The sequence below is a fragment of the Paramormyrops kingsleyae genome, chromosome 2, assembly GCF_048594095.1.
Source record: "Paramormyrops kingsleyae isolate MSU_618 chromosome 2, PKINGS_0.4, whole genome shotgun sequence".
Classification (NCBI taxonomy): domain Eukaryota; kingdom Metazoa; phylum Chordata; class Actinopteri; order Osteoglossiformes; family Mormyridae; genus Paramormyrops; species Paramormyrops kingsleyae.
Window position 1 is genome coordinate 24,913,338 of NC_132798.1, and position 18,564 is coordinate 24,931,901.

Consider the following 18,564-nt stretch of genomic DNA (forward strand, 5'->3'; position numbering starts at 1 on the left):
CCCCATAGTCCAAAAACACGCGGAGGTTAATTGTAGGTACCAAATTGCCCATAGGTGTGAGGGTGCCCCATCCTGGGTTGTTCCCTCCTTTATGCCAATATTCTGTGGACCCCCCTGTGACCCTGAATAAGACAAGCAGTCTCAGAAAATGGATGGATGGATTTTCAAATATCGCATCATAATTCGAAATAGGTCTGTTTCTGGCTTTACTAACTTTTAATGGAAGTAATGTAGAACGTTTTTAATGTCCAGTACACAGACAATGATGGACATCAATTATTTTTGCGGGTTTTCCAGCTTTCTTTGCGGTCGAATTTTAATTGATTTTCCAATGTTCAAGTGTCTCCATATAATGATTTTTCAATGTTCACATGTATCCACTTAATTTTTCAATGTTTGCACGTATCCACATAATTAATTTTTCAATGTTCACATGTATCCATATAATGAGCAATGGGACAATACATGAAAGGGTTAATAACTAGACAAGACAGACACATCTAATGAAGTGTGCTTGGATCAGCGGACTCCAGGCATCAATGACACCCCCTGGATTTTCAGGTTATTTTTGTTTGTACTAGTTGTTGATTGTTATATTGTATCAATTTAATGCGCAATGGGGCAATTAATAGACTAATGGGTTAATAGATCTAAAACTAAACAAGACAGACACACCTAGTAAAGTGTGCTTTGAACAGTAGGCTGCAAGGAACAACGCACACTCCCTGGATTTTCAGGTATTTTGTTTTACCTGTAATAGTTATTAATTATTACATTATATCCATATAACATGCCATTGGAGCAATACACTAATGGGCTCGTTAGAGTCCACTGATCCAAGCGCATTGAACATTGAAAAATTAATTAAAATTCGACCGGAAAGAAATCGGGAAATCCTTGGGGTGTGCAACAGCTTCCCTGAAGCTAAAACGCTAAACCAATTCCTAATTACAGCTTAAATTACCTATTTTCTTAGGCATTAACGAGATTAACAAGAAATGACTCGAAGCGCAAAAATAATCGGCGTGCGTCGTTGTCTGTGTACAGGACATTACAATTCTGTCATTAAAAACGTCCTACCTTATTTCAGTTAAAAGTTATTAAAGCTGAATATCGAATATGAGGCTAACATAACCGCGGTTGAAAACGTGTAGCTTTATGTTGGAAAAAATCGCTGATCACATTAGCTTCAAAAGGGTCTTTCTGACAAACTGTTGGTAACTTGAAACCTCCCTTTATCCGGAGCCGCCGCACGTTTACTTAGTGTAAAACTTTACCGTAAAAGGGACTGTTCAGGTTAATGACGATAGGTGGCGCTCTCGCCCCTTTGGAATAACTCCCCACTTTCCCTTATTGAGCCTCGTGCGCTGCAGCGAACTCTCGCCACACTAAATTCCCCGTGAGCTGTGCAGCTTGGCAATGCAGCCGAAGATGGACATGTTGCCGTGTGGCTGCCTTTGCGGGGGATTTGCGTCTTAAGTTCTTTTGTATATAAGCGCGTCGCATTTATTTGAGCCCGAGCGTGACATCTGCTATGAATACCAATAAAGTTACTGTTGCCGGCTCACTTCTTCTTCCCGTATACTTTTTAAATTCTTTGCCAAATCATTCCTCCCCCCATTTCAGGCGTAGTGACGGGTAAAGAGTTGAAAAATAGGGAGGCAAAAATAAAACAGAGAAATGAGTTCAAGGGGTAAGCCTAATAAAATGAATAATTAACTGATTTATTAATAATGTGGCATTTTAGGATTTTCACAACTCATGAAATTATAAGAAAATGTAGGCTGTATTTCCCTTTGTAAAGTGTTCTACTAAAAGAATAGAAATGAATGAGCGGTCCCCATAAAGATATGATTACACGACTGTGTCTGTGTGTGTGAGTGTATACATATATTCACCCTTTTAAGGAACAGTTGAAACATGTTGTCCTCATTTTACTGACATAAGCTAAAAAATGAGCTTCTGCTCAGTGGGCTGACTAAAAATGCTATTGAGGGAGAAGAAATGTGAAAGCATGTTTACAAAAATCTACAGAGGACTACACGACACAAGAATACCAGTAAAAATATGACCAGGGAATGTATTTCATAACATCCTGAATCTGGTTGGAGAAAAATGTTAAACTTCTTAGAAAGGACTCCGACTTCCAGATGGGAGTTACCTATGCTGAACAGTAATCTAGCAAAGTGCTTTGTGGGATTTTAACAAGAAAGAATGTCAGTTCAGGAAATGCCGTCAGGGGAAGAAGGAATAACTTAGCATCTTGCCAGGCATTGACAATAAAAAGCTGGACGCATTAACAAGCTTGCTATCATTCTGGATGGAAAAAATTAAATGTTCACTTGTGCGCGACCTAGACTGACTGCACATGAGATTTCTCACTATGAGAGTCAATAAGGTCAATATTGTAATTGTCGTTATGTACAATGTGAAGTTATGAAACTAGGATTAGCAACTAGGAGATAGCGCACTGTCTATAGGATGCCTACTGCCTACTACTTCCAGAATAGGTCCCTCTGTGACCTTGACCAGGATAAAAGTTGGAAGAAACTTGGAAAAGATTGCTGAGTATATTAAAATTGTTATAAAGAAATGTTATATGTTAATGCATCTGCGATGGGTTTGCAGCCCATGGTAGGTTATTCCTGACCCTGAAGCTTCCGGGATAGGCTACAGACCCCCTACCCCTGCAACAGATAAGCAAGTATAAAAAATGGAAGGATGGGTGTCTAATGATTGTTTTATTCATTTTTATATGCAAGTTTATATGTTTATATAGTCATATTAAACATTAATGATGACTTGCATGATTAGTCTAGGTCAGGGGTGGGCAATCTTATCCAGGAAGGGTCGTTGTGTATGCGGGTTTTCTCTGCAACTCCCTAATTAGATTATTAATTAGAGGACTGATTTGCTGAAGAGTCCTCACACCTGGGTTTGAACAGCTGACCTAAAGGTTATCCCTCAATCTTGCATACACACCGGCCCTTTGAGGATAAGATTGCCCACCCCTGGTCTAGGTAATTGCATAACTAAAAATCTGCCCCACATTCAGAGTTACTTAATTTACAAAAATATTACAAGGGTCAGATTCATCATTATCATTATTGGTAGAGTTAGGTGAAATTTCAGTAGTTCTAATTTGGGGTGGGCAGATATAAATAAAAGGTGGCTTACCTGATACATACAGCTGTGAGAAAAATGAAAAGACTACAGCACAATTTTTTGTTTCACTCATTTCTCAACTTATGGGTTTGCATCTGTGAATAATAAATATGTTTTTTTGCAAACTTCAGCCTGGTTCTTCTCTGTTTCTCATTAATGAAGGGCTTCTTCCTTGCTTTATGGGTCTTCAGTCCTGCTTCTAGGAGCCTGATGCAAACTGTCCTAGCAGTGCACTTCACACCTGCACTTAATGTTTCCCGTTCCTTTTGAAGGTCACTTGATGTCATTCTGCGATTCATGAAAATTTGTCGGATAAGTTAATGGTAATCTCTGGCATCACTTCTGCCCTCTACCTGGCTGGTTTCTGGTCGTTCCCAGTGTCTCCTGCTTCACCGTATTCTTGTGTACTATGGTCTTAGAAACTTTGAGCCTGGAAGCAGCCTGCTGCTCAGCGTAGCTTCTGCCAGCAGAACCGGGATTAAACCAGGATTTAAAAATGCAGATATTTAAAAGTATACAGTGGTCTCAATTTTTTCCACGGCTGTATATTTTTCACACAAACGTGGGAACCACTTATTCAGGGTTTTAAACCCTTTAAGTCCCTTGATTTGAATCCCTTGATTTTTATCACCCATAGCAGCTGCAGAACAACATTAACTGTTCAGGGAAGTTAAAATCAGTCTTACTAGCCAAGAAAATACAATTTTATATAACTAATACTATAGACAGAGAGATATAGATTATAATTTACCTTTATCTATCTATCCATCTATCTATCTAATCTTATCGTACCTGTAATCTCTTCAGCAGCTGTGGGTTACTCAATACTGGCTTGCCTGGGTCCTGTGTTTACGCGGCTGTGTGATGCAGTGGCTGTGTGATGCAGTGGCTGTGTGATGCAGTGGCTGTTTGACAGGGACTGGCACCCGGCACACCGTCTTAGCCATTACAAGACCGCAATCTGACGCAAGTGGCGGAAAGGTCAACAAGCGGCCAGGGGCATGAAGGGGGTGGGGGGCCACTTAACAGCTAGAATATGGTTACTCCTGTGCAATTACACGCACATCCTGAAAAACGAGTTTCTGAGCGCCTGCTCCTTAGTCCCAATCAGCCCCACACTGTGTTGCTAAGAAGGGGTGCCTTGTCTAATTGGCCGATACACTTTCCTCGCCATAGCATGTTGCCGATTGACTGAGCCACTTATCAAGGGCAATAAAGAGCTCTCCTCAGGTGTGCTATACAACCAGGGACCTTGGCCCATCTGTCACTGTACAGTGAGACAAGAGCTGCATCAAACTACCTACATAATGTGTCTTTCTCCTGCCACCCATCCCTGAATACCACAATAAATCGGCCTTCAGAAGCCGTAACCACATGGGACATTTGTCCCAGGCTTGAACTACAGTAGAGAATCAGTACAATAGAGAATAGTTTTCGTGGTGACCCAAGTGGCACAAGAGCTAATGTAGTGCTGTCTTTTTTTTTTTTTTTTTTAAGTTTTTCTAATGTTATGTTGTTTGTTTTAACTAATAATTGTGTTGGTGGTTTCAGTTATTGGGGTTGGGTCACATATGTCTCAGCATATTAAAACATAAGATGCAGAAGAGGGTTCAGATGTTTTTGGAGAAGGGGCGATGTCGTGGCACAAGCTGCTGTACGCACCTGAACCTAACCGGTAATTGTGTAAAGCAGCATCACTCTATATGCGTATTTGGGACAGACCAGGAGCGATCATCTGGCTTTGAGAGGTTTCTGATTCGTTAGGTTTTTAAATTGCTCATCTGATACATCCTGAGAATGCAATAAATTAATGACAGCCCGATGAAGCTTCATGAACCATTTACCGTATTTTTTCACCGCACCAGATGGTGCTCTTGGTTTGCTTTAGGGCATGAAGTCAGACCTTTTTTGAATAGAGCACCATCAAGTGGTGTCAGAAAATAAAGCTAATGGTTCATAAAGCTTAATTTGGCCATCACTACCATAAATATCTCCACTGCATCCTCCAGAATCCCTGTGGCTGTAAGTTTTTTATTTATTTATTTATTTATTTATTTATTAACCTATAAAAACCTAAAAGAAACACAAGTGATGAGAAGAAATACATTTATTGGGTACTTAAGAAAATAAAATGCTATAACACTCAAATATAAACAAAGATGGTGACTGAAGTCAGGGGGAAAAAAATACAAACTTAACCCACTTATGCTCCCAGCATCAGTGCCCCTCTCCCCAGGAAAGGGAGGCCTTGTGGCAAGTTAGGCCCCATTTCTGACTCATTCCAGGGTGGGTGAAATCTTCATTTAACACCAGGCTTCAGTCTTTGGGCTAGAGTTATCCACCCAGATAAACAGTCACCCAATCATAAGATGTACCATGTCATTATACAAGGAAAATAACGGTAACAGCAAGAATAAAAACAATAGCAATCTTTTCCAACATGTTGCACCTGATGAAAGCCATTTTCTAAAAGGTGACTAGCAGCCAACAGAATAGAAAAGAGCATTTCACACAAAGGCTTTAAAATAAACATGAAAGATCGCATTTTTGTGTCCCAGTGATATTGAATGGCAAATTGACACAAAAAGTATACAATGTAGCTCTGTTTCAACAGATATTGTGGATGGAAAAAAAATCATGATCTACAGCTCTGGACAGCTGTGCATGGCCAGAAACACAATGACCAGTTTTGACTCATTCTGATAGCGGTTTACAAACGCAGTGCTAGATGTTGACAGTGGCTGAATAAATTCAGAGATCTAGGACCTCTTCACCCTCACCCCAAAGACACCCCCTCTCCCCTCCTGATTGACACCCAGGAATGTAAACTTGTACAACACTTTAATTCCCCCACCCCCACCTAACTTGAGGGCATTTAAAACGTTATATACAGATATATATTGTAGTTTCACTTCAAGCAGAAATAAATTCATCGCGTGTACCAGATGGTAAAAAGACATGGTTTATATTCGAGTAATTGTTTAATCTGTACCAAAAAATACATAAATGACATTATTTTGCATACTGAAAATGCGCCAAAGGCAAGCTATGATTTCATTTCCAATACAATCCTTCAGATATCACCACATGCTCAGCCTGGATGCCGTTCGTACTTCTACTCAGCACGTCTTGCTGTTTACTAGAATCAGGCTAAAAGCTCCAGGATGCTACATTACGCTGGCAAATGCCAAACGGTTCATTCTAGCAGGAAAAAAAATAAACAATAATAATTCAAGATTAGTAACTCTCCATAATGAGTTGAAATATTAACTTCGCTCGTTCTCAAAATAGTTAGATCTTTATATACTTCATATACAGATGCATCTAGGTTTTTTTTTTTTTTTTTTAAAGCTATAGACATCTGCTTACCAGAGACCATACAATAGGATACAGCATATGCTGAAATACAGACGTTGCAAATCTATAATGATATATTAAGACATGTCTTTGTAAATGTGGACATATTGGTTTTGGCAGCAGCAATAGCAGCGGGAGCAACAGCAGCGTTGAGGAGCCGATCGCGTTCATATTTAAGGCAGAAACGGCGCTGGGTCGGGCCGCGCTGCCAACGCAGCAGCCGAAAGCTCAGTGGACACGCTTCCTTCTCCTGCGGACACCCAGCCTATAACAGCCTTAATGACAAAGACTACAAAAATTACACACAAAAAAAACACACGTGCCATTTTCAGGAGCCACACTTCTGTATCCGCAAGATAATATGAAGAGAGAACTCTCTTTGAATCTGGTAGTCTAGTAACACAGAATATAGATTTTAAACACATTTAAAGCAAATAATCAACTGTGTAAAGTACTCCATTAAATATTCGAATTCGAAAAAAAAATATTGGCCTATTGGCATATCAAAAACCCATTCTTCCACAAGCTTACATATAGGTCAGTTGGATCCTTCTTTGGGTACAAACATTCCTCTAGAGATAAATAATATACTATATCTATACATAAGATGAAGAGAATTAACTTTGGAAAATGAATCTACCAAACTAACATGATGTGATAACACTTTGTATGACTTCATGCTACATATTAATTTACGTGGCTTTAAGGCAAAGTGACTGTAAAGTTCTCGCTAATGTACGTATCGTCAACCCATCTGCCTCTCATCTGAGTCGGGGTCCTATCAGAAATCTAGGGACCACCCCAGGCTAATGACAGCATCCCTCATAACCGCGGCAACTAAGTTCGAGGCCAAACTCTCCGAATTATGGATGCCGTGCCCGTATTTGTCCGAAAGGGCGGAGCACAAAGAAAACGCGTGGAGGGTCACGAATCGCTGGCCCCCTGAATGCTGTCCAGGCACCATACCCTACCTAACAGCCTAAGTAACACAGAGGATGTGACTCTGTGCACCTTGCATACAGCTCCATGAAGTTTGGCATATAAAAAAAAAAACTGCTTTCCAGTTTGTAATTACTGCCATTGTAACGCAAGTTACAAATAATGACTTAAGACTTAAGCAGCATTTTCCATTATCAAGAGCTGAGCGTAATAAGGCCGTCGAGTGGAACTAGGTCATCATAAACAGACGTACACTTGGCAGCCAGGTCACTATAATGCTGTGTTTCATTACCGCACGCTGCTGGTACATTCGACACTGTCACACGGAGAAGGGGCGGCATCTCTGTGAATTAATATCAAAAAACAAGACCTCACTTCATTACGCATTTTGCAAATAGTCACAGTAAGAGGACAAATAAGGTTTTTTTTGTTTGCATGTTGTTGCATGAAAGATAATTTCCCTATTAAAGGTCTATAAACGTAATAATTCTGACCTTTGACCCCAGAGATGCACCATTATTTCTGCCCTGCTGCAGATACACCGGGATAGTGCATCAGATCTGTTCTTTTCTGTTAGATTTTGCATCATTTGATCCAAGCTTAATGAAGGTGAGCAGGTTTATATACAAATACAGAAAGTACAACCTTCATTAGACGATGCCGTCCACACATACATAAGTATCCCTTCAGTTGAGTTGTTTGGGTGACATTATGACATTATGTTGCTTTTAATAGCTGTTGTGTTCCAACTAATATTTACCCTGAACATTATAAGTGTAATAATAAAAAAGCAATATAGGCACCAGTCCTATTCATATAAAAAAACTACTTTCCTGATACTATTCCTCTTAAGGGGGAAATTCGATTGAAAAGAAAAACTCAACCAATTCACTGCATTCTTTAGATTCAGATAAACAGCATCTGGCCACAGAAGTATGCTACTCTGCACTGACGACCTTGCCGGGGGTCACGTGGCACAATAAAATGTTTCCACAGCAAAACATGAACACTGCAGGAACATTACATCCCATCTGCAATTATCGCAAATTATGGCAAATGAATTCACATTAAGGCTGTTTTAGAGCTTATTAGACATGCTTAGTGAGATCTGAAGGGAAAATACTGAACTGCTATAGCGTCTTTTACCAAAGTACGGCAGGGTAACAAACACTTTGTTACGGTTAACGTATATTATGTTTGTAAACAGCATGTGTAATTCTGTAATAATAATAAAAAAAAAAAAAAAAGCATTAAAAGAAAACCAAATATGTGTCAACATTAAGTAATACTTGTGACACCATTTTCCCCACTATGAAACTGTACTGTGCATAATCTTGAAGAACTCCCTCTCTCAAGAGGATGAACTTAAACCAGTGCCACAAGTGGTCAAGAACCAACATTTGTACTTCCAGGCCAATGCACTGGCTCCCTGATGTTTAGTCCGGCATTTAGTGTTTGTCTGTAGGCCCTTGGTTTTCACTGGTGTAAGATGCAGAGCGGGTCTGTGTGTGTGTGTGTGTGTGTGTGTGTGTGTGTGTGTGTGTGTGTGTGTGTGTGTGTGTGTGTGAGGTCCAGCGTCCGCATTCCTGGGCTGCTCCCACAGCGGGGGGCTTGGCCAAGGTGGGCAGCTCAGAGCGAGATGTTCCCCAGGAGGTCTGGCGTGAGGTACCCCACAGGCATTGCTGGCGGGGGCTTCACGGGGGCCATGCTGGGGGGCGGTGGGGTGCTGGGGTTGAGCAGGAGGCTCTGCTGTGCGTCCACGTCCTGCACGACAGTGTAGTCTGCAACAGGGGGTAGCTGGGGTGTCGGGGGAATGAAGTAGGGACTCTGATACTCCCCTGCGGGGGGCACAATGAGCGCAAACTGCTCCACGGCGTTCTTCTCGGGGGGTGGCTGTGGCATTTCTGCGGGGGGGTCTTGGAAGGCTTCTCGGCGGGAGCAGTCACTGCCTATCTGCCGGTTACCCAGCTCTGAGGTGTATGCTCCACTGTCAGGGGCTACGATTAGCAGTGGGAGCGGCACCTCCTTCTCCACCCCGCCTTCTCCTTCCTTCTTCTGCCCCTCCTTTTGATTTTTTAGGGGCTGGCCATCTCCTCCCTCGCCTTTCTCCCCCGGCCCCCTAACCTGCTGGCCAGGGGAGAGCACGACCCCGCCCAGGGGGGTGACGTCGCTGACCTGGGCGTAGAAGTCCATGCTGACCGAGCTCTGCGTGCTGAGCTGTGTCTGGATGACGGGCCGGCCGTCAGCTTCGCCGTCAGGGGCGGGGCCTGCATCAGGGGCGGGGCCTGCATCAGGGGCGGGGCGGTCGCTCTGCGGCTCTGGGGAGGTCACGCGGGGTCTCAGGCAGAAAGCCGCCGCCACCGCGGGGTCGGCTTCTGACAGCTCGGGCTCGTAGCAGCTGGCTCGGCCCAAATCGCCGTCCTTGGCCGCCAGCCTGTGGGAGGAGCCGAGGTGGGGAACCAGGCCCAGCAACCGCTGCGTGTCCGAACAGCCAGTCTTCTCGGCCGCGTCCATCCGCTCCAGGTCCAGCTCGATGAACTCCACCCAGGGCTCCTCGCGGTACATCTCCGCCTTACAGAGCGGATGGCTGCTGAGGACCGAGCTCAACTCATCCAACCTCCCCTTCTGTGGACGGGGCACAGAGGTTCTCCGTGAGTTACTGCCTGATTTCTGCGTTTTGCTCTCGTCATGCAAGGAAACATGTGCAACAGGTAGGCAGACGCCATATCTGGACTAAATAACACTTTCATCACCTTATAGTGCTTAACATCAAAGCCAAAAGTGCATCATACCGCATAATTACCTTTACATCACAAAGTCACCTTTAAATACATAAGTCACTTTATATCAGATCTTAAATACTCTGTAACTTGGATCTTACTAACAAAATAGCCCATGTTTTCTTTGTATGAACACACACACACATGCAAACATAATTCAATATAAAAATGAAGTCAAAATTCCAACCTTTAGCAGATCCGGATCAATCCCTTTGATTTTTGGAGCTGGCACTGGGGGCAGTAAAATCACCATCAACCTGAGCGAAGACATTGAGGAGGGAGTGAGGACTCAAACATCGGCCTCATGCAGGATTGCAGGATGCTCTTGGTTGGCTGTCAAAGGGACCAGACTCTACAGAGGCGTTACTTGGGTGAAGCTCTTAAGAAGACCACCAAGTAACAATCTAAAGTAATGATTTGCCAGGATTTCACTGCAATTTATTCTTTGTCTGATTTATTACGTGTAATTTTTTTGTAAATGTTCAAAATCATAAATATCAAAGCCAGGAGAGTTTGAATCCTGCCCTCACTCTACATGTGTGGTTTGCGTGTTATCTTTGTTTCCTCTGGATATTCTGGCTTTCTGAAAGGGAGCAAAAATTAGGACTATCTGGCAGGAATCTCGGAGGGAGCAAAAACATGGACTAACTGTGGGTCCCCAAGGACCAGATTGGGCAACGCTGGGTTACAGGATGAAATGGTGTCAAACTTTTCAATGGGTAATTCATACCCTACAGAATTCCCAAATAGCAGCTGTCATATAAATGTGTTTGTTTACCAACAAATGTTTGATTATATGCGAATAATTAGTAATAATTAGAGGCATACAGAAATGCTTCATCAGAGAAATTCATACTTCTGCTGATGAGAGAAGATGATCAGCAGGAAGAGGATCGCTAGCCCCACCACTCCAAAGATGAAGACGACCGTCACGGGGAAGGTGGATTCTGGTGGAACAGAGACGGAGCACTAAATCAGATGATTTTTAAAATAACCAAGAACGGCATGTAATAATCCCGAGGAATCTCCTGACGTAATGGCACACGCTGCTGAGCGCTCCAGCGGCAGAACGGCGCCCCCTAGGGGTCTCACCTTTACCATGCACCTTCCCCGGCACATGGACGAAGATGCTGTCACTGAACTGTCCAAAGTTGTCAAAGGCTCGCATCTTGCACCTGACCCGGACCTCATACTCCATGTTGGTGTGCAGGCCATAAACGGACTGCTGGGTGGAGGTTTCCAGGTCGAGCTGGGGGGGGGGGGGGAGGGGGGACAGGGTGGAGAGGCCAGCCGGTTTAGGGTGTGTCAGGGTGGTTCTAAGGTTTCACACATAAGCATAAAGAAACGACTGGGGTTTTGATAGATGGAGGAAGTGCATCCGTCTTCCTTACACACTATGTCCAATTTAAGTTCCTGGGGGGGGGGGGGGGGGAGCCTCTCACAGGAAGCCCAAGACACACAGCAGGAAGACTCTGGACTGGGTGGCTACGTTCACACTGCAGGACAAATGTGGCCCAAATCTGATTTTTTGCTCATATGTGACATTTTTCATGACCATGAACACAAGTCACATGGAATCCGATTTTTTCAATTCCGATTTGGGCCACTTCAGAATGTGGACATAAATCGGATACAAGTCTGATTTTTTGCAATGCGACCTCAGTCTGAACAGCGAAATCGGAATTCATGCGACTTTTATGCAGGGGCGGAGCCAAAAGGGTGGCAATTACCATTCCCAGTGCCACCCGCTGGAAATGGTAAACATTAAAATATAAAACTGTAATTTCCGAGTGGCACTGAAGGCATCCCGACGCAGCAGTACCCTGTGCACACTGCTTACTGACATGTCACTGGCTAAAAGCTCAGGCAGTGGCCCTGAAGGCATCCCGACGCAGCAGTACCCTGTGCACACTGCTTACTGACATGTCACTGGCTAAAAGCTCTGGCAGTGGCCCTGAAGGCATCCCGACGCAGCAGTACCCTGTGCGCACTGCTTACTGACATGTCACTGGCTAAAAGCTCTGGCAGTGGCCCTGAAGGCATCCCGACGCAGCAGTACCCTGTGCGCACTGCTTACTGACATGTCACTGGCTAAAAGCTCTGGCAGTGGCCCTGAAGGCATCCCGACGCAGCAGTACCCTGTGCGCACTGCTTACTGACATGTCACTGGCTAAAAGCTCTGGCAGTGGCCCTGAAGGCATCCCGACGCAGCAGTACCCTGTGCGCACTGCTTACTGACATGTCACTGGCTAAAAGCTCTGGCAGTGGCCCTGAAGGCATCCCGACGCAGCAGTACCCTGTGCGAGCTGCTTACTGACATGTCACTGGCTAAAAGCTCTGGCAGTGGCCCTGAAGGCATCCCGACGCAGCAGTACCCTGTGCGTGCTGCTTACTGACATGTCACTGGCTAAAAGCTCAGGCAGTGGCCCTGAAGGCATCCCGACGCAGCAGTACCCTGTGCCCACTGCTTACTGACATGTCACTGGCTAAAAGCTCAGGCAGTGGCCCTGAAGGCATCCCGAAGCAGCAGTACCCTGTGCACACTGCTTACTGACATGTCATTGGCTAAAAGCTCTGGCAGTGGCCCTGAAGGCATCCCGACGCAGCAGTACCCTGTGCGCCCTGCTTACTGACATGTCACTGGCTAAAAGCTCTGGCAGTGGCCCTGAAGGCATCCCGACGCAGCAGTACCCTGTGCACACTGCTTACTGACATGTCATTGGCTAAAAGCTCTGGCAGTGGCCCTGAAGGCATCCCGACGCAGCAGTACCCTGTGCGAGCTGCTTACTGACATGTCACTGGCTAAAAGCTCTGGCAGTGGCCCTGAAGGCATCCCGACGCAGCAGTACCCTGTGCGTACTGCTTACTGACATGTCACTTCCTAAAAGCTCTGGCAGTGGCCCTGAAGGCATCCCGACGCAGCAGTACCCTGTGCGCACTGCTTACTGACATGTCACTGGCTAAAAGCTCTGGCAGTGGCCCTGAAGGCATCCCGACGCAGCAGTACCCTGTGCGCACTGCTTACTGACATGTCACTGGCTAAAAGCTCTGGCAGTGGCCCTGAAGGCATCCCGACGCAGCAGTACTCTGTGCACACTGCTTACTGACATGTCACTGGCTAAAAGCTCTGGCAGTGGCCCTGAAGGCATCCCGACGCAGCAGTACCCTGTGCGCACTGCTTACTGACATGTCACTGGCTAAAAGCTCTGGCAGTGGCCCTGAAGGCATCCCGACGCAGCAGTACCCTGTGCGCACTGCTTACTGACATGTCACTGGCTAAAAGCTCTGGCAGTGGCCCTGAAGGCATCCCGACGCAGCAGTACCCTGTGCGCACTGCTTACTGACATGTCACTGGCTAAAAGCTCTGGCAGTGGCACACGTTCCTACATGATCCAAAACACACCCGAGGTATTGATAACAGCAGAAGTTAAGCAGGTATTTATAACATATTACACTGTATTACCTTCCTAATGAGAGGTGGCCACACACTTGCAATACATAAGAAATAGCAGCATGAAAGCGTTGCGCACTGTCTGCTCCATGTCTCGTTTAAATTAGCCACGAGCTCTGCTCATGCTGATATAGATCTTCTTTTAGACATCGTCTTTGTACGTATGTATGTTTTAGTGCACATGCTGAATTATAGTGTTTACAGTCATTAGTTTTCCACTGCATGGAAGCAGGCTATGCATGTCATATTAAAGCTTTGAATCAACTTCACTATACTGTAATGCGAGGGTTTAATTAGCTGCCTAGATTCATTAATTAATTAGATTAGGCTTGGTGCTTATGATTGGTGTTTATGATTTTATAAATATTGTGTTTATTCAAGAAACATTTACAAACTCATTTATTATGAGTGTGTACAAGAAAAATATTCAGGCAAAACTGGAAGGTTCATATCGTAACCGGGCAGTTTTCGAATCAATAAAGTGACGTCTTTGTTTTTGCGCATGTGCTTCATTGCGTCTTTGTTGTTTTGTGCGTACGCGGGCCTGTTCAGTATAGTGAACCGTTCACATTGAAATCTGATATTGCCCACATTAAAAAAAAAAAAAAGAGTAATGTGAACAGGCAAACAAAAAATCCGATCAGAGCAGGAAATCAGAATCGAGCATTGAGGCCTGCAGTGAACGTAGCCATAGAGACAATTATATACCAAGGGCTATTTAGACCAGTGTTTCTCAACCTGGTCCTCAGGGACCCACGACAGTCCACGTTTTTGCTCCTTTCCAGCTCTCCGCCAGGCAGTTCACGTTTTTGCTCCTTTCCAGCTCTCCGCCAGGCAGTTCACATTTTTGGTCCTTCCCAGCTCCTGACTTTCTGGGGGTCCCAAGGACTAGTCTGAGAAACACTGACTTAGACTTCACACCTTTGGACTGTGGGAGCTGGAGGAAGCCTACACTGCACACAGAGAAAGTGTAAACTCCCGTGGAACACAAAGTGGTGATTTGGGGGGGAAAAAATGATCATACATAGTCGTGGGAAAATTTTTAAGACCACAGGACAATTTTTGTTTCACTCATTTCTCAATTTATTGGTGTACCTCTGTGAATAATACACATTTTTTGCAAACTGCAGCCATGTTTCTTATTAATGAAGGGCTTCTTCCTTGCTTTATGGGACTTCAGTTCTGCTTCTAGGAGCCTGAAACGATCCTGTCCTAACAGTGCACTCCACATCTGCACTTCATGTTTCATCCTCCGATTTATGAGGCATTGCCGGATAATTAAACAGTAATTTCTGGTATTAGAACGTCGCTTCTGCCCTCTACCTGGCTGGTTTCTGGTCGTTCCCAGTGTCTCCTGCTTCACCTTATTCTTGTGTATCTTAGAAATTTTGAACCTGGAAGCAACCTGCTGCTCAGCATAACTTTCTAACAGCAGAACCGGGATTAAACCAGGATTTTAAAATGCAGAATTGTTTAAAAATATAGAGTGGTCTCAATTTTTTCTGTAGCTATATAAGGTTCCACTTTGGCAAGCTAACGGAATTCTGGCGATTGCAGCGACAGTCTCTGTGTGTCCACACTTCTGTATCCACCCAGATATGACAGCTGTTGACCATCTGGCACGTCCCCGTGTGGGGAGGTACGGTTTGAGTGAACGGACAGTGTGTCTTTCTTGGCTCTGGGTGACATGTACAAACAGGGTAAAAACAGCACAAATGCAGGAGATGCTGAACAGCTCACAGACCTCCGCGCTAGCAAGGCACGATGCCGACTTTACTGATAATGCTTCGTGCAGTCATGGAGGTGTTTTTCTGCTCGCTCAAGGGGTGCCGGCCGCAGCCAATCTCACGGCCCGTTTCCTGGAAGTGCCGCGTTCTGAGGAAGGCAGGCCTTTGGCTGACAGAGGGCCGTTTTACACGCAACATCAGCCGCGCAGCGACTTAATGGCCGGCCTGCTACCGGAGGCTGGGGCTCCCTGCAGTCGTAACCGTGCGACTCAGACGGAGGATGTAACACAGAACAAGATGTATCCGCATCCGGGCCTTTGTCTGGCACAGAAAACATTTTTTTTTCTTCCGCTAACATGATCCATCACCCCCCCCCCCACACACACACAAACACACACACACAGACACACACACACACACACGGAGCTGTTTGGCACTCGTGTCAATTGTAAATAGAACAAGCTGTGGGGCAGGACTCAGAAACTCGAGCCGGAGCTTGAGTAACCCCCCCCACCCCCCCACCCCGCACCTCCATATCACTGCAGGCCACTTCAAAGTGCGCGGCTCTGAACGGGTAAAACCACAAGCAAAAGCAAACCCCCCCCCCCCCGCCTCCACTGCACGCCGGCCCCCGTATGTTGTGGTTCCCCGGGGCCTTCAAAGTGTTTGACATAAGTGCCACGCTCATGATTCGCGCAATTTCATTAGCGGTGCCGCAGAAGGACGTTACATGAGACCGGGCGATAATCAGAACAGGAAAGCTACAGTGACAGATGAAGAAAGACACAGGGCCTGTTAATGTCAAAACAGTGAAAATGGAGACGTTTCCCTCCTTCATCCATATAAGGCCTTGTCTGTCCTGACAGATATTTGTTCATAGCACAGTTCATAACAAAGAATTTCTAAAACTTTCGTCCCAAAAAGGCCCTGGTCTGGAGTGGTGTTATTTCTGACCGCAGCCGTGCTGCAGTATCGGAAAAGCCGAAACCATTTAAAAGCAGATCTCCCATGTTTAGGACGCCGGGGCGGAGGGCGGTGACTCACCACTTCCCAGTGTGAGGCGTTCCTCTCCCGGTACTGCACCTCGTAGGTGAGGCTCATCCAGCCGGCCTTCACGTCGGCCGAGGGCGGCGGCTCCCAGCGCACGATGATGTCGAAGTGCAGCCCGGAGCGACTCACGTTCAGCAGGGTCCAGTTCATGCTGACGGGAGGATCGGGATGCACTGGGGAACAAGGGCGGGAGACTCAGCTGAGCACGTGGCCGCGGCAGAGCCACCGCTGCTGCCGGTGACCTTGTCGTACCGTTTAACGGACATTACCAAACTAACGGTATCTCCATCCAAACAACTCACAGGAACAGGGTTACAGTGAACCTGTAGCTTATCCCAGGAGCTGCAGGAGGACACAGGGCAGCCGGGAGACGGGGCCTGTCCACACACTGACACTCTAGTGGTAACTAAATTTCTTTTGACATATTTGTCCTGCCTCCCCCCCAACACACACTTATCCAAAATAAACTATATTAAATGAAATGTTATTTTAATTTGTTGCCGTCAAATAACGTGTACAGGCATATAAGGCGCTCATATTATTTTTAATATTTCTAAAGGTAGCAATTTCAAAATAGGTCTGCCCCCACACCCCTACAGTTCTCAAAGTCCATACACAGAGCAGGGGGTGTGGGGATCAAACCTGCAACCCTGGAGGTATGAGGCGAGAGCGCCACCTACAGACTCCCTCTGGTGAGTCTGGTAAATCTGTCTCAGTCTCAAACGGCAGCCACTGTACTCTGGAAGGATGCACACTCTGTACTTTTTATCCGTTTGTGTAGCCGTATGCTTCTTGGAAAAGGTTCAGGAACAGAGTCTCAAATCAAAGGCAGCGAGGTGTGATTCCCTGCAAACCCAGAAGCTTTGGGTAACAAGTAACGCTTCATCCCAACTTCTCCTGACAGGGAACCTGGCATAGGGCACCATGCGATGTTAAAAAATGTATAAATTCAGAAGCACATAAACAAATAAACAAGATTCTTGGCCTTCAAAGTCAGAATCTTTTATGGTATTTCTGGCTATTCTAAAAATAGCTGCTCTCTCCTGATGGGGAACCGTTCGGAGGTGCAGTCCACGTTACAGCATATTTAGCTGCCATTATGAAGCACCCGTACAGCAGGTACCAGAAGCTAAAGCACTGCCCCTCCCTGAACCCCCAAGTACCAGAGAGACAGGCAGTTACAAAGTGACAAGCCTGTCAGTCTGAGCGAGAGCCATGTTACTGCATTCAGAAGCAGGCAGCAGTTCACTCTGGAAAGTGTGGCAGCCAGTATTCAAGATGAAATCCGTCGCTTGTGCAACTGCCACTGGCCCCTCCAAACCACACCCCCACCCCTCCCCACTCTCCAGACTCCTCTGAAGGTCACGACATTCTGTTTGCACAGACTTTCACAAACAAGACCCAGTGCTAAATCCATTCCGTTTTTAAATTTTTTCCTCCAAGTGTGAACGAATCACATTTCGAACAGAAGTATTTTCTATTTACAAGAAATAAACACATAAATTGAAGCTGGAGAAATAAAAAACTGAAAGCATCAGAAGCAATTAAGGCATCCTGGCTCACTGCTGTTAACCTCACGATGGCCTTTATACTGTGAAACAGCAGCTTATGTACACTGCAATTTGCACTTTCACAATACAGTGATCCCCCGCTATATCGCGGTTCAGCTATTGCACTCCCATTATATCGCAGATTTTCACCTATCGCTGACGGGTCTGGAACGTAACTTTTGCGATAGGCGGGGGATCACTGTGTACATATAACTAGGATTTTTTTTAATGGGGTGACTTTTTTTCATGTGTTCACTTTGTGTTTGTTCAGTTATTACTTGCGGCTAATTTTATTTCAATCTTTATGTAATTCAAATAGAACAAGAGGCAATTTAATGGTTGATTACATGCAACAATAACCATATGAACTTGAATCCTACAGAAACTACACCAAAACCAAAAACATGGATAAATATACTCACAAAGCAGCACTGATAACACAAATAATTATCTGGCAAACACCCCACAGGCCAGGCTGTGAGGTTTTTCTTTTGCAACAAAACACAAGTGACTACCTGCATGTTCACAATATAGTCCTGAAAGCT

The 18,564-nt window shown here is 45.2% G+C and overlaps 1 protein-coding gene across 2 annotated transcripts in view; it reads right to left on the reverse strand.

Annotated features, from left to right (window-relative positions):
* Nucleotides 1–5,254: 5,254 nt before the first annotated feature.
* The window catches only part of ghra (growth hormone receptor a), a 36,518-nt gene continuing 23,208 nt past the window's right edge, over nucleotides 5,255–18,564 (reverse strand). For both annotated transcript variants that reach the window (XM_023802923.2, XM_023802922.2), the window contains exons 5-9: nucleotides 16,464–16,642; nucleotides 11,334–11,490; nucleotides 11,098–11,188; nucleotides 10,429–10,498; nucleotides 5,255–10,086 (exon numbers count right to left, since the gene is read on the reverse strand). In XM_023802923.2, the coding sequence (XP_023658691.2) occupies nucleotides 9,091–10,086; nucleotides 10,429–10,498; nucleotides 11,098–11,188; nucleotides 11,334–11,490; nucleotides 16,464–16,642 (1,493 nt within the window). In that variant the 3' untranslated portion in view covers nucleotides 5,255–9,090. The remainder of the gene's footprint in view (nucleotides 10,087–10,428; nucleotides 10,499–11,097; nucleotides 11,189–11,333; nucleotides 11,491–16,463; nucleotides 16,643–18,564) is intronic.